At 44.7% G+C, this 13807-nt stretch overlaps 1 protein-coding gene across 4 annotated transcripts in view; it reads left to right on the top strand.

The window, feature by feature from the left end:
* The first annotated feature begins 3776 nt into the window (after positions 1 to 3776).
* Positions 3777 to 13807, top strand: part of PDGFD (platelet derived growth factor D) — a 139919-nt gene continuing 129888 nt past the window's right edge. For all 4 annotated transcript variants that reach the window (XM_015278141.4, NM_001277811.3, XM_015278143.4 and 1 more), the window contains exon 1: positions 3777 to 4176. In XM_015278141.4, coding sequence (XP_015133627.1) covers positions 4047 to 4176 — 130 coding nt within the window. In that variant the 5' untranslated portion in view covers positions 3777 to 4046. The remainder of the gene's footprint in view (positions 4177 to 13807) is intronic.

Below are 13807 nucleotides of genomic sequence, written 5' to 3' on the forward strand. Positions count from 1 at the left end.
CTTCCATGGCTTACCACACTTCAAAGCATGCCTTTTAATTTTAATCATAATTGTCTAGACCCAAATTTCACCACGATATGTCCTTCTTTAAATAAACACCAGAGGATTCACATGTGGTAATGCACAAAGATCTTGGAGTTTGCTATTTATTCACCATATTGCCAGTGTTTTAAGGGGTGGGCGTACAACACATCTGTGCTCCATGAACAAACTGTGTGACACAGGCGCATCTGCCAGCCAGCAAGTCATGGCAGTGAGTGCTGCAGCCCATTGACTTCCTTGATAATCTATCCCCCCGATCTTTCCTGCACCAGTGCTTTCTAGAATTAACAACTTCACCCAGTAACCATAAATGTATTTACTCTCCATGCTCTCTCTGTAGCCAGCGGAAAGAAATGGGAAAGGCCAGAAAACAATTAATCCCTTCCCAGCACAGACACCTAAAACCAATAGGTTAAACTGCCCTCTGATGACATCCCATCCTCTCTATGACAACCAGAACCTATGGGACCGGCTTACACCAGGCACATCCAGAAGACTCAAATAAGGTCAGGTAGATGCCATGGGCACTGAGTAGACCTACCACTGACTGTTCTAAAACATCAGCTATGCCAGCTCTCAGCTTTATATTTCTACCACATCTACACATCTATTTTCATATAACACCATCAGTGTAAATTAGTCTATTGCTCCCCCAGGATTTCTGTCATCAGCAAAAGTCATGAGTAATGACTGTATTTTCCTCAGGTCACTGTTGAAAACACAAATCAATTCAGAACCAAAAATTAGCCAGAGTGGGGCCCTCCTGCAAATAACCAATTTAGTGGCGTCTCCCTTTTTATCAAACATTTTAAACCTCTCATTTAATGCATCTTGAAAACATTTGGTATGCAAGCCTTTCATTTCATGTGATTTGCACTGTGATACCAAGTAACATGCCGTATGAAAGCTGTAATTTGATGCTATACTGTTTGTCAACCAGATTTCCAAGTTAGCATGACAAGATTTTCTAGGTTGATTAGCACTAATTATATATATTTTTAACTGTATTAATTGAACCTCATATTAACTGTTACACTATTTTACCAAGATCTCAGTCATAATGACAGATTTGTAATCACATAGGTCATCACACTTACATATCCATGTGTCCTTTTAAGCAGTAAACATGATTTACTGCAGATTCTCATAAAGAAATCTTTATAGAATACTTCAAATTCTCCCAGACCTCTAGAACAGTTTAGCCAATGTACTGGGATGTTCTCCACAAAGTGAAGCTCCACTGAAATGCTCTAAAAATTGAACATAAACCAAACTTCTCATCCTTTCACATGAGATTCTATGACATTTCCTTATAAAGATACTTTTTTAGGTTTTAGTGGGTTTAGTGTTTTTCAAAGTGAATTGAAAAGCTGTAGAATCAGACGGTGTAGCACAGACTCATTTTACAAAGGCCTACCAGTGCCTGCCAGCCTTCCTGCTCTGTTCCAAAATTTTTCTGATGTACACCTGTACATCAAATGGACACATCAGGGATTTCTGATACTGGGACTAAAATAATTACCTGAGCAAGGCAAATAGCACTGCCTGGATTTTTTCTTATCTGAGAAAAAGACTCACATCCTTCTGCTGAAAAAATATTTTCAGTTTTAGAGCAAAGGCAGCAGCATCCCATGCTTTGCAAAGGGAGGAAGAGAAACGTTCCGTGAGAGTATGATAGGAGTTATACACAGCTCCTCTTGAAATATATCAAAGCCACGGGTGCTGGGATCCACTTGGCTGTTTTCGTCACTGTCTAATTTATGAGGCCCCATGCTGTTTTGCTTGAGAGTTCTCTAAGCAACAAGTACACTCAGCTGTACCTCTGCTGCATGAATGGGAACTTCATCTCAAGCATCACAGCAGTATCTATGCTTCAAAACAAAACAAAACAAAGCAAAACAAAACAAAAACCCAAAAAACAATGCTGTAGAATGTCAGTTCTGTGCCCTGGTCAGCCTGAGGAAATTCAGACTTGTCTATATCAAGCCAGGGAGCACATCTAAGAACTGTGGGGTGTTTTAGGCCAAAGCCTGCTCCTTGTGCATTGAAGATGACCTGCACAGCCAAGGAGACATGGGGACAGAAAATGACCAGAAGGTATGAGTTTTATGTTATATGAATTTGTATGGATAAAGACAAATGCAGCCTTAGAAACAGTGCCCCTTCCTGACTGAGTTATAGAGCGCTCAGATACTGACAAATGCCTTTTTGCCTCCTGGGTAAGGCTGATCTAACATTCCTCCTCTTCCTCCTTGGCCACCTCCCAAGAGCCATCATATGTATCAGGGGAAGCAGCCAGAGACTGCAGGGAGCTGAGTCAGAGCCTGAGGGCACTGGGAAAGACTCCTCAATGTACTGTGCTCAGGGCAGTGGGCTCCACCCCTCATCTTACAAAGAGGCTGCAGTCAGAAGAGGGACAGGTAGGTGGGATCCAGCTGACATTTTCTGCAAGCTCCTTGCACTGTACTGGGAAATGAGCTGACACGTGGACAAGATGAACAGAAGACATCTTCAGAGCTCCCCGTCTTCACCTTCCTCTTACTCTGCATCTACTGGGTGGTCAGATTTGCCACCTTCCCACTGCCTGCCCACTTCTCCCAAACGGGGCACCTAAAGCACAGGCACGCTGTCCACGAGCGAAGCACTGCTGAAGCCTTCCCACTGCCTTCCACATGGGAGCTGGGTTAGGTTTGCTGTCAGTTTGGGTGAACATAAAAGGGATATGAACCACAAATTATGCAGAACAGAATTGCACCCTACTGGTTCCTTAAGACATGCAAGATGTTTCAGTTCCATTGTTACACTAGCACGCTTTTGGAGAAAACGTTTCATACAGCCAGAGGCACCCACTGTGAGCGGCAGGCCTCATCCCGTGCTCCCAATATGGCTCTGTATTGACTCTTCTGCTGCCACCGAGGTGTTGTTTCATGTAGAAGGGTCCGGCAGCATGTTGCCCATTGTCAGACTGGCTAGGACAGTGTGAAGTGCCCTAAGGAATAACTTCAGTAGGTAAGGATTTATTACGGAACAGTGAAAACCCAACTTTTTCCTCTGTCTGCACTTCACTATATTGTAGTTAATGGAAGGAAAAACAGCACTAAAACAGCAATGTGATCACGGCCCGCTCACAGACCTTGCTTGGGTTCGGACCTACTGTCATCCAGGCCGTAATGCAATCAAAGGCAGACTCAATTTATTCAGTCTAAATCAGCAGGAATTAATCTTCTATGAAAAGCTCTGGACAGTGCTCAGCACGACAGAGGAGCCCGTTCGTTTCTCGCAGGGATACGTGCTGTTCTCCTTCAGCTAACGTTACTCCTGAACACACTTCCACTCTTCGGCTCCGTCCGTCTCCTGCCCAACGCAACAGCCCTCCCGCGGACCCGAGGGTTCCGGGACACCCCGACACTTCTACCCGGCCCGGAGCCGCCGCATCCATCAGCGGGCCCGCGCCCGGCTCCCTGCCGCCTCCCTTCTGCCCCCGGGCAGCCCCCCTCCCCCGGGGCCGCCTCTCCCCCCGGCGGCGCTGGGCCCGCCGCCCGCTCCCGCCGCCCCACACCCCGGCTGCGGCTGCAGCCGAGCCGAGCGCTGCGCGGGGGCGGTGCGAGGCGCGGAGCTCCGCCGCGGCGGCCGCAGGGGAGCGCGGCTCCGCCTGGAGCCGGGTCACGGCGCGGCCGCCGGAGGGGAGGGGGCGGCGGTGCCCGCCGGGGGTTTCTCACCTTGCCGCTGCGGCCGGGCACAGACGCGCGGCGGAGAGTTGAGCGTGGAGGAAGTTTGGGGGAGTAACTCGGCGGCTCTGACTGCTGTTTCGGGTGGGATTTTTATGTGTTCTCTTTCATTTTATTTCATTTTCTTGCCCGGCTCACAACTCCCTCAGCCGCTCGGGCAGCCCGCACGAGCAGCGCACGCAGTACGGGCGGCAGGCAGAGCCGGGGAGGGCAGCAGCTCGGCGGGCAGAGCCGCGTTTCTTCGCAGAGCCGCCGTCCCGTGCACAGCGGATCCCAATGCAACTGCTCATCCTCCTCCTCCTCTACGCCGTCGTCTGCGCGAACTTTTGCAGCCGTCAGGGCACCACCGCCCCTGCCCAGAGCGGATCTATCCGAGCCCTGCGCTCCTCCAACGTCAGGCGGGATGGTGAGTGTCCCTCTGCCTTCTTGATCCCCGAGGGCTCGGTCTGCGGACGGAGCCTCGAGAGCGCCCCGAGGGCTGCCGGCCCGGAGCGCGGGTGGCCGGGCGGGGGGAGGGAGGTGCAGGCGGAGAGCCGGCTCTGCCCGGCGGCCGCTCCCCAACTCCTGGGGGCAACTTGCAGCAGTCGTCCCGGCAGCCCGCCTCGCCCTGACAGCGCGCACGCGGCGCGGGGTTCCCGGCCCGGCCCGGCCCGAGCCGCCGTGGCGGGCGGCGGCTGTTGGCCCCGGGGCGGTGGGCACTGGTCGTGCGGCCCGTTCGTCAGCGCCCGGTGTGCGTTCCTCCTTCTGGAGTGCAGCCTTGACAGAGGGGCCTGGGCCCAGGGCGGGCTGTTCGCTGGGTCGGTGGGGCAGTACTCGCCGTTAGTGCCAACCACACTGTTTGTTGGCAGAGTGATGCCCAGCCGTGGTGGGTGCCAGGGAGGGTGGCTGGAGGCTGTCAGACACTGAGGGCATGGCAGGAACGATGGTCCCAGTCTTCGTGTTTTAACACGGGCACATTGCCTGCTGTGAGCCGCCACGGCCTCAACTGCTGAGGTGCTGCCGAACTGTGGCCCTGTGGTGGATGGCTGCGGGGCTGCAAAGCACTGACACAACTGACATTCACCTTCGGAAACCACTTGCTCGTGATCAGAGAAGACCAACTCTTAGGATCTGGGGAGGGGAAGAGCCTCTGCTGTGGGATCTTCAGGTTGTGTTCCAGCGCCGTGTGAGAGGATCTGCTCCTGCTTGTTGCAGCATACCTCCTTTGTAGGGAAATGTGAGATGTTCTCCTGAAAAGGAGCAGAGTTCGTTTTAAGTCTTCAAGTTAATGTCTTTCAGTTGCCAGCATTTATATCTTTTGTAAATCCTTTTTAAGAACCCGCTTACTTGAGTCATGTCCAAGATTGTACTCTGCATTTGCCAGTGTTTATTTTTCAGCGTGTATACAGTGCGTGTAATGGGTATACAGTTGACTTTGGAAGATGTTTTTGGTTCAGAGTTGGAGCCATATTGAACTTAGTAATCTTTTGTATACCTTTCCTTGTCATTGCATGGTGGTGTAGACGAGGTGAAGAGACTTTTTCTTAAGATTGAGATAGCAAAACTGGAAACAAGACAAAATTGCAGTTACTTGGATCTTGGAAACCAAATTTAATCCAATACAAAATGTGTTTGCAATAAAAGCCCACATCCATTATTTCTGTTTCATTCTTTCAAATGGCTGTGCGTTTTATCAAGCTTCATGAGTTGTTAGCCTACCATCTTAACCTTCTCAAAAGAGCTGATCTACTTCAAACTTAAAATGTGTTCTGCTGTGGCCTTTTCTGTGGAGTTGGTGGAGAAATCCGTGATGCTTAATGTGAATAAAGTTTTCACGTTATTGGCGGTGTAATGGGTGCTTTGATCCACAGAGGAAAACTTCCTGTAGGAAAATTTCTTTTTGGAGTAACTGAGAGAGCAAGGTGGTGTGAAATGATTACTTAATTCCTCTTTTCCCAGTTGTGGTCATGTATCTTTGCAATTAAGCTCTATACCCTGAAAGCTGTCTTTTACGCCCTGTGGTGACTGAACCTTCTAGGTGTGGAAATGGCAGATCTGTATGAAGCTGTGTATCAATCTTGGCTGACCCCACTGTGCTGTATGGATGGTAGCCAGGCTGGTACCTATGGACAGGAAGAAGTGAGCTGATGCAGAGCTCAGACAGCTCTGCAGCCCTTTAGTGGGGCATTATTCATGTAACAAACAGGTAACACAACTTGAGGAAGACTGCATACAGATCTCCACTTAGAACCTGCCTTGCTCTATACTTGCACTCAGGAATTCTATTTTTTGTCTGTAAAGGACAGCGTATTCTGGCATGGCCAGTGGAGCTGGACATCTACTCATAGCATCTAAAGCAGTTCAGCTGCCAGTGGGCCTGAGCTTACTCCAGTGAACCAAACTGTTGCTTGAGTTTTTTGACTAAAGACCTATATTTTTGCCGCCAAAGGTTATGAGCTGTATTCCAAATATTGCATGCATGAGACAAGCTCACAAGCAAAGTGTTCAGACCATGGTTGGCTGTACGCCACCAGAAGTATTTTTGTCTTTTACAATTTTCAGTGTTTTGTTTTGGTCTGAAGTGCTGATATGGAACTGCATTAAAGACATGTGGATTGCATTGCTGAGTGAGGCAGACAGTATTTTTTGCATTGCAAGTATTTGCAGATATAGTGATATGGAATAGGATCTAAGAGCACACAATATGCTGGGAGTAATATGTTCCAACAGACTCTCTCAAAATGCACAGCAAGTATAAAAACTAATTTAATATAATGTCCTGGGTTTGATGATCATGATTATTATGTTGTGGAATTAAGAGAGATACTGCAAAGGAAGCCAGATCTCTTTAGCTCTCTAAAAAAATATTTTATCTTGGCATGTCCAAGACCACCTGCACATTTTATTAAAAAAGAAAACAATCCTTTGGATTTCAGTTTTCTGTTACATCCAAGCAGGATAAACCAGAGGTACTGAATACACAGAGCTGTAATTTGGAGCCTTGGTCTTGCTTCTGGCCAAAACAAACTTCTTACTGTGCAAGATTCCAGATTGTCTTTCCTCTTCTAGGTAAAAGAGGTCGGTTTGTTTATAATTGCACTTAGTGCAGACTGAGATTGCTTTTGGAAGAAGCCTATAGATGAAGGGCAACACGTACAAAATCAGTCCTAATGATTGCCAAACCTGAACTATACTTCCTGCTAAAGATATTAAAAATATAAATAATCTGCTTACAAGACATCCTCTTGTCCTCAGCAAGGACAGGCGTTGATGATTCAGCTGTCCAGCGTAGCACTAATCAATATTTTAAAGCATTGTGGAGATGCCAGCAACATTTATAGCACGTGTAATGGTATTTATTTTAAGTCTTTATTAATAGCATTATCTGTTAAGTCCTTTGAAATTTGTCAGAATTACACACAGAGAGCTTTGAGATGATACCCTTATCATCTTTACCTCAATTTACCAAGTTGTGGTAAGCATATATTTCTACCTAATTGCAAGAAGTCTGATATTTTGGTTATTTATGTGTACACAGACATGAAAAGTGGAGATGAAAAGTGCTAAATAATGTTTACTGTATGGTTTCCAGCTGAAACATCAGTTGTTCACTGTTATCTGTTGTGAGCGAACATCTGTAAGAATACTTAGTCTAAGAAATTATGCCTAATCTGTGTACTCATACTAAGCACCATTATGCATAGTTTCAACTTTAAAACCCAAAGTTTAAATGAAAGGCATAGTGTCACATCATTTTAGTATGTAAACAACTGGAAGCCATAGGATCAGTATCTCTTGAAGTGTATTTGAAATTCCATAATATCAGACAACTTAAGTTTTTCTGAGTTCTTGTGATTTTTATTTTGAATAAAAAAATTAGGAGCTTTTCAAGCCTTAGACTGCTTATGTGCCAAAGAAATAGAAAGAAAAGTTATATCTTACCACCCTGGAGAAACAGCAGTGGCTTTTGGCTGTCCAAAGGGATATGTGCCATTAATGTTACCCTCCACTTCCAAAAAGAGTTTGGCAATTTGGGCTGCGTTCTCTCACCAGATGGATGTTAAGTATCTGCTCTTGTGAGAAGAAATGAATGAATCTTTTTAAATACTAATTAAAAATGGCTGTTGTATCTCTACATCATTAGAGATGTAGGAACCACAGTTTTGGAATGCATTTAAAAAATTCTGTAGTATAGAGCACAGAAAACATTGTATACACGTTCTTTTTTTTAGCAGAATCTGCTAACAAAATTGTGTAAACTGCAAAATAACTAAAATACCTTTTAAGCTTCATCAGATTACCAAAAAATAAAGTAAAAATTGTAATTTGCCCGTAGTAACACAATTTGTTCTTTGATTGTTTAACTTTGATGATGTCTCTTATCTGTAGAATTAACTGTCTGGACTGAAGAGTAACAAAGGATATTACATGAGAATTGCAACCCTGACTCAGCAGCAGGCAGTTCGGAGGAGTTCTCCAATTGTGCACTGAAATGTATTTTGCTAGGTAGATGGATATCACATAGATGGATATCACTTAAAACTCTCCAGCCATTCTCCTAACAGTTCTAGCTTCTCTTTAATACATTCATTTTCATGAAACTTAGGCCAGATAAATATTAAAGGGCTTACAGAGAAAACTAGATAATTGTGTTGCTTTGATTCCTAGAAATGGAATACTGCTGAAAATTGTGAAAATAATGTTGTTTTTTTAAACTGTGATCCCATTTTGTAAAGCACCTGGGAATAGGAATAAATAGGAAACTCATGGGGAATCATTAATGAAGTAACATTCTTCGTGTGCTTAACTTTGTGGATCTGTGTGATTCCATTAAGGACTGGAGGCTGCATCCTATGGGATTCTATGATAGCATAGCTTGAATAGCTCGTATGAGAATGTGGCTATGTGCAGTTAAGCTAACTGTGTCTTATGAAGGAAGAGTACAACTACTGGCAGAATCTGTCAAACATTCTGTTAAAATAAGAACGTATACATACAGTGCTTGTGTATCATAGGCATACTATGTGTACACATGCACAAATATATCTTGTACCTTTTACATACTGTGTTGGTTATATACACGTACATAATACATAGGTCAGATGACATGAGGAGGGAGCACACAGTATAACTGGTTACCAAATTAGCATTATAAATTTAAATATATTATACCCAGGAAGCTTGTTTAGAAAATAATCCCATGCAGGTTTCATGTGACTTTCCAGAGTCTCAGCTGAGCAACAAACTGCTAGACAGAAATTCCAGCCAAAGTGTGCCGTGTAGTTGAGGTTCTTTTTACATGATGTCACAGCCATATAATCTATGGAATTTGAGTTGAAACCAACAGTTACTCTTAAAGGTGTTTATCAACTGTTCAGGCTGTAAGAGGAAGTTCTGAAGTTCTTTACGTGCTGATAATTTTTTTATTAATTAAGGAGAAATTTATAGGGAAAGGGATTGTCAAAAACAGAAGTTCTTTCAACGAAAAATAATGTACAAATTCACTACATTACATTTCTGTCACTTCTTACTTAGACAAGATATAAATATTACATAAAAAGAACAGATCTACAAAATATGTATTATTTATACAGCGAGAAACCCATTTGGCAAATAGTGGATGAGCAGGGCAGGGAATGGCTTTCATTTTGTAATTCTACTAATGGCATCTATACAAAAGGTGTAGCAGAAGCCTGAATGTTTTATGCTCCAGACTTTTCATGTGAATCATCTTCCTTATATTAAAATATATCTACATCAAATTGTAGCCTGATTTTTTTGAAAAGCAAATATCTCACAAGCCTGTTTTGAACACAGGAAAAGTAGGCACCTGCCATAGGTACCAGAGTCCAAAGCATCTGTTTATGTTCAGTTGTTGTTCTGGAGGCAGCAATGGCGACCTCTACTGGTCCTTCCAGCATCAGCCATTCTGTAATTCGATAGTGGGCTGAGGATGGGTGGAATATGCCCTCCCCCAGAAGGAGCAGTTGCTTGGCCCATCCCTTCTGTCCCCTCTCCCTTTCCCCCACATCATGCATATTCCCCTTTTCTTCATGCACAGCAGCAGCGGGTGCTGTGACACCTTGTTCTCCCACAGCTGTGCACCCAGCTGTGTCCCTTCTCCTTGCCTTTCATTCCTCATGTAGCAACGTTCAGTTTTGCCTACCCAGTTGAGAAACCTTGAGGTGCCCGTCAGCTGTCAGTAGCATGTTCGCAGCTCTTGGAAGGGACCGTCTGCCTCTGCCTGCTCTGGAATCTGTGGGCTTAGAGATTTGCCACTTAAAATAAATGAGTGCTAAGAAATATCATGAAGGTTCTGTGTTGGCATTGCCTGTAGTGAGAATTTGCCCACTAATGCAGGAAATTTTAGTAGTACTCCTTTCAGTTTGTTGATTCAAATTGTATCCAAAGATTGCCTGGAAAAAAGCTGCTGATTATATTTTAGAGGGTGATTATGTTACGCTACATTTGGGATAAAATAGGCCACGTATACCACTGTTTCTGGTGAGAATCTCTCAGTTAACGGATTGGAATGGGTTAGGTGCCTTGGCAGTTTATTTCAAATCAATCTCCTGTTTACAAAGCAAAGGAAGCGTCCTGTTTACAGTGTCAAACTGGATGGATTTTCTTCTGGGAGCGTGGCTTTGGCTCTAGTATTTTTGGTAGTGAATAAATCCTACATGATCTCAAGCTTCCTATTGTACTTGAGTAATCTTCAGTTTCATGCTTCCTTTTTGATCTGTGTCCCACGCTGTGAAGGCCAACATCCCTAATTTCTGCTTTGGCAGTCAGAGCTGTGCGTATTTGGAGTTGGGGCAGGAGGACACACTTCTACCTTCTGTGTGAACTTCCTGCCGATGTATTTTAGCCCCGCTGTGCATTGGGACTTGCTGTTGTTAAAAGTCTATAAAAATATTTATTAAACACTGCGCTCCACAAAGAAGTTGAAAAATAGCAGGCTTGACCTTCGTTGTGCTGAAATCAATAGCAAAAATTTGTATCAGCTCTTAACTGCAGATGGGTCTGGCTCACACTTCATATGAATGAATGCAGGATAAAGGAAGAGGCTTAGGAATTCAGTTATAGGTTTGGTATGTAGGCACATTTTACAATGGGTTCACTGTGTCCGGATAGTTTTTCTTCTATACTCACGATCTCATGTGTCATCCACAGGATATCCTACAAGAGACTTGATCTGCAGTACAATTCTAAACAAGACCTTAAGGAAACCTGCCGGTATTTTAAAGTGTCTTGTATTGTTTCTGTTTGTTTTCTTGTTGGTTTTTTTTCTTTAATTGAAGGAGGCTTAAAGTGTAATATGCGTGGGTTTTGTTATTGTTTTCTTGGATCAGTTACAGATGATTTTTCTCATAGCTGCATGTGTTTCTAATCTGATGTGACTCACAATAAAAGTGTATGGAGGATGAAGCAGCAGCCCAGAGTAGTTCGAGAGGAATAAAAATAGGAATAAAAATAGGTACGCAGAATGTTGATTACCAGATGTACTGTGGAATTTGGAAGCTCTTTCTGTACCCTTGTGGTCTTAATTTTTCATCCAGGAATTTGCTTGAACGATAAATACTTCGCTTCAGCAGATGAGTGACAGCAGTGCTGCATGAGAACGGCGAGTAAATGGTAATAATGCCTTTAGACTCTTTGTGGAAGTGAACCAACACAGCTTCTTAATCACAATGTCTCAGTAGGGGCAAGCACTGATAGGAATGATTTCACTAACACATCAAAATGTCAGTAAAAGGCTTGAAGCCTCATCACAGAAGCCTACAGAGAATTTGCTGTTTTGAAATCAATAGAAAGCCCTGACGTTACTACACTCTAGTTTCTTTTCCTCGATCAGGTTCTAGGCCTGTGCTCTTGCTGCTTTGACTTTCACAATGCTGTCTTGCTGTCGTGGATGGAGACTAAAGTACTGCAAACTTCACTCATAAGAGGAAGGCAGAAAGTTATTTGTTGGTATAAAATAGATATAATATGGTAATTTGAACATGATGACAGTGACTTAACAGAATTTGAAATGGCTGGGTACCCCAGATTTTTTTGCTACACAGAGGTGGGAGGTGCATAATGAATATAAGATCAAATCTTAGCAAAGCTAGTATGGCTTAAAACAGTAAATCACTTAGGAAGGATCTGTCAGCAAGGCGTCACCGTGTCCCAGGTGAATCTTGAGGGATGTTCTTACTCAAGGAGAGACTCTGGTGTGCAGCCAACTGCTTGAAAGAAGAGCTCTCAGAGGTATTCTTAGGCTGCTTGCTGTTTATAGGGTAAGATGATTGATTCATACAACTTAGAATTAGATCTATTGAACTAGATGTCTGTTATCAGTTCTCTGAGTACCTGGTTTGAGACAATATGGTGGTCATTATCTGTCTCCAGTGAAACCTTGATCTTTTGCATCTCACTGTATGTGTTAGGCTGTGGACATAACAACCAGGCCGGGTGAAAAGACAAGGAGGACGTGTCACTGTTGGATAGATCATAAGGAGTTGTGAGTGACCTTCATGCTGAAACCAGCACAGGATTCTGGTTTGCCTCGCTCCTGTCCATTCCTTGTGACCTGGGGTTCCTAGATCCCTGTGCCTGTCTGTTTCACAGCTATTCTGGTAGTGTTCTGTGTAGGCATAAACTGGCACAGTTGTGTTCCTTCTGTCCTTGTCACGGCAGAGAGCAGCTCTTACCTGGATAGGTTTGGTTGTGTTTTTGTTTGTAATTAACATTTACCGTGCAGAAGAACTTGACATGATACGCATTTCTCACCATTTTCCATTGTTCATTAGATCCTGCAAAGTGGCAGCCAAAGTTAATTTCTAAGCAGGAGGTAAAATTCTCACATTGTGTAGTAACCATCTGGCTGCTCCTACTACAGATGTGATCTCCTTTTACATAAGTAAACATGTGAACCTCCAGGGCCAGTTCCTTGACATCTACTGGATAGTACCTTCAAAGTACATTATGTGTTGCCTCTGAGGAATGGGTGCTGCAGGGGAGCTTTGTGTCAACTACGCCTTGCAGCGTAGTTGAATGAGAGGTATCCTGTGTCTGTCCTTGGGCCCATACAGCAGTCAGGCTGTGATGTTGCATCCCCACCTTCACACGTACAGCCTACCTCTTGGCAGAGCTGAGGACACATGACAACATGGAAACAAGCAACTGTCCCAGGAAAGAAACTTGCTCTCGCTGCAGGGGACCCTCATGTGACATCCAGTGCAGATCCTGAGGACCAGTCCCAAACGTGTGTCCGTCCCATCGTGGCATGCTGAGGAGGATGCACAGTGGACCAGCACAGCTCTTCAGCCTGCTCTTTCCCCAGTCCCTTACCTGTTCCTGGCACACGTGAAGTGAGGACCCATCAGTGGGCAGTCCTCATGCATTTGCCACCATTTTTGCCTCTGACAGTAACACTATGGTTAACACTTTGTGCTCGCTGTAAGGATTGAACCACTTGGAAAGGCAAAAGGATCAACCCCAACGTTCATCACACACAGGCAAAGATTGGAGATCCTCACTGGGGTGTGTTAGTCCTTAAAATGCTACAGCTTTGCTGCCACTGCTCTCCTGTTCACTGTCATCCTCAGAGATGCTGCCCTTGTCACAGACTTAGAGCTGTATGATGTGCTGAAGACCCATGTATAGCTGTTTTAGAGAGCAGGGAATCATATGAAGCAACCAGAGGAGGGCAACAAAGCTGGTGAGGGGTCTGGAGCACAGGCCTTACGAGGAGTGGCTGAAGGAGCTGGGATTGTTCAGTCTAGAGAAGAGGAGGCTCAGGGGAGACCTTATTGCTCTCTATAACTATCTGAAGGGAAAGGCTTCAAGCTGCGCCAGGGAAGGTTCAGGCTGGGCGTTAGGAAATGCTACTCCTCTGAAAGGGTGGTCAGGCACTGGAATGGGCTGCCCAGAGAGGCGGTGGAGTCACCAAGCCTGGTGGTGTTCAAAGAGCGTTTGGATGTTGTGTTGAGGGACATGGTTTAGCGGGAACCATTGGTGAAGGGCGAATGGTTGGACTGGATGATCCTGTGGGTCTTTTCCAACCTGGGTGA

This window comes from Gallus gallus, chromosome 1 (assembly GCF_016699485.2).
Source record: "Gallus gallus isolate bGalGal1 chromosome 1, bGalGal1.mat.broiler.GRCg7b, whole genome shotgun sequence".
Lineage (NCBI taxonomy): Eukaryota > Metazoa > Chordata > Aves > Galliformes > Phasianidae > Gallus > Gallus gallus.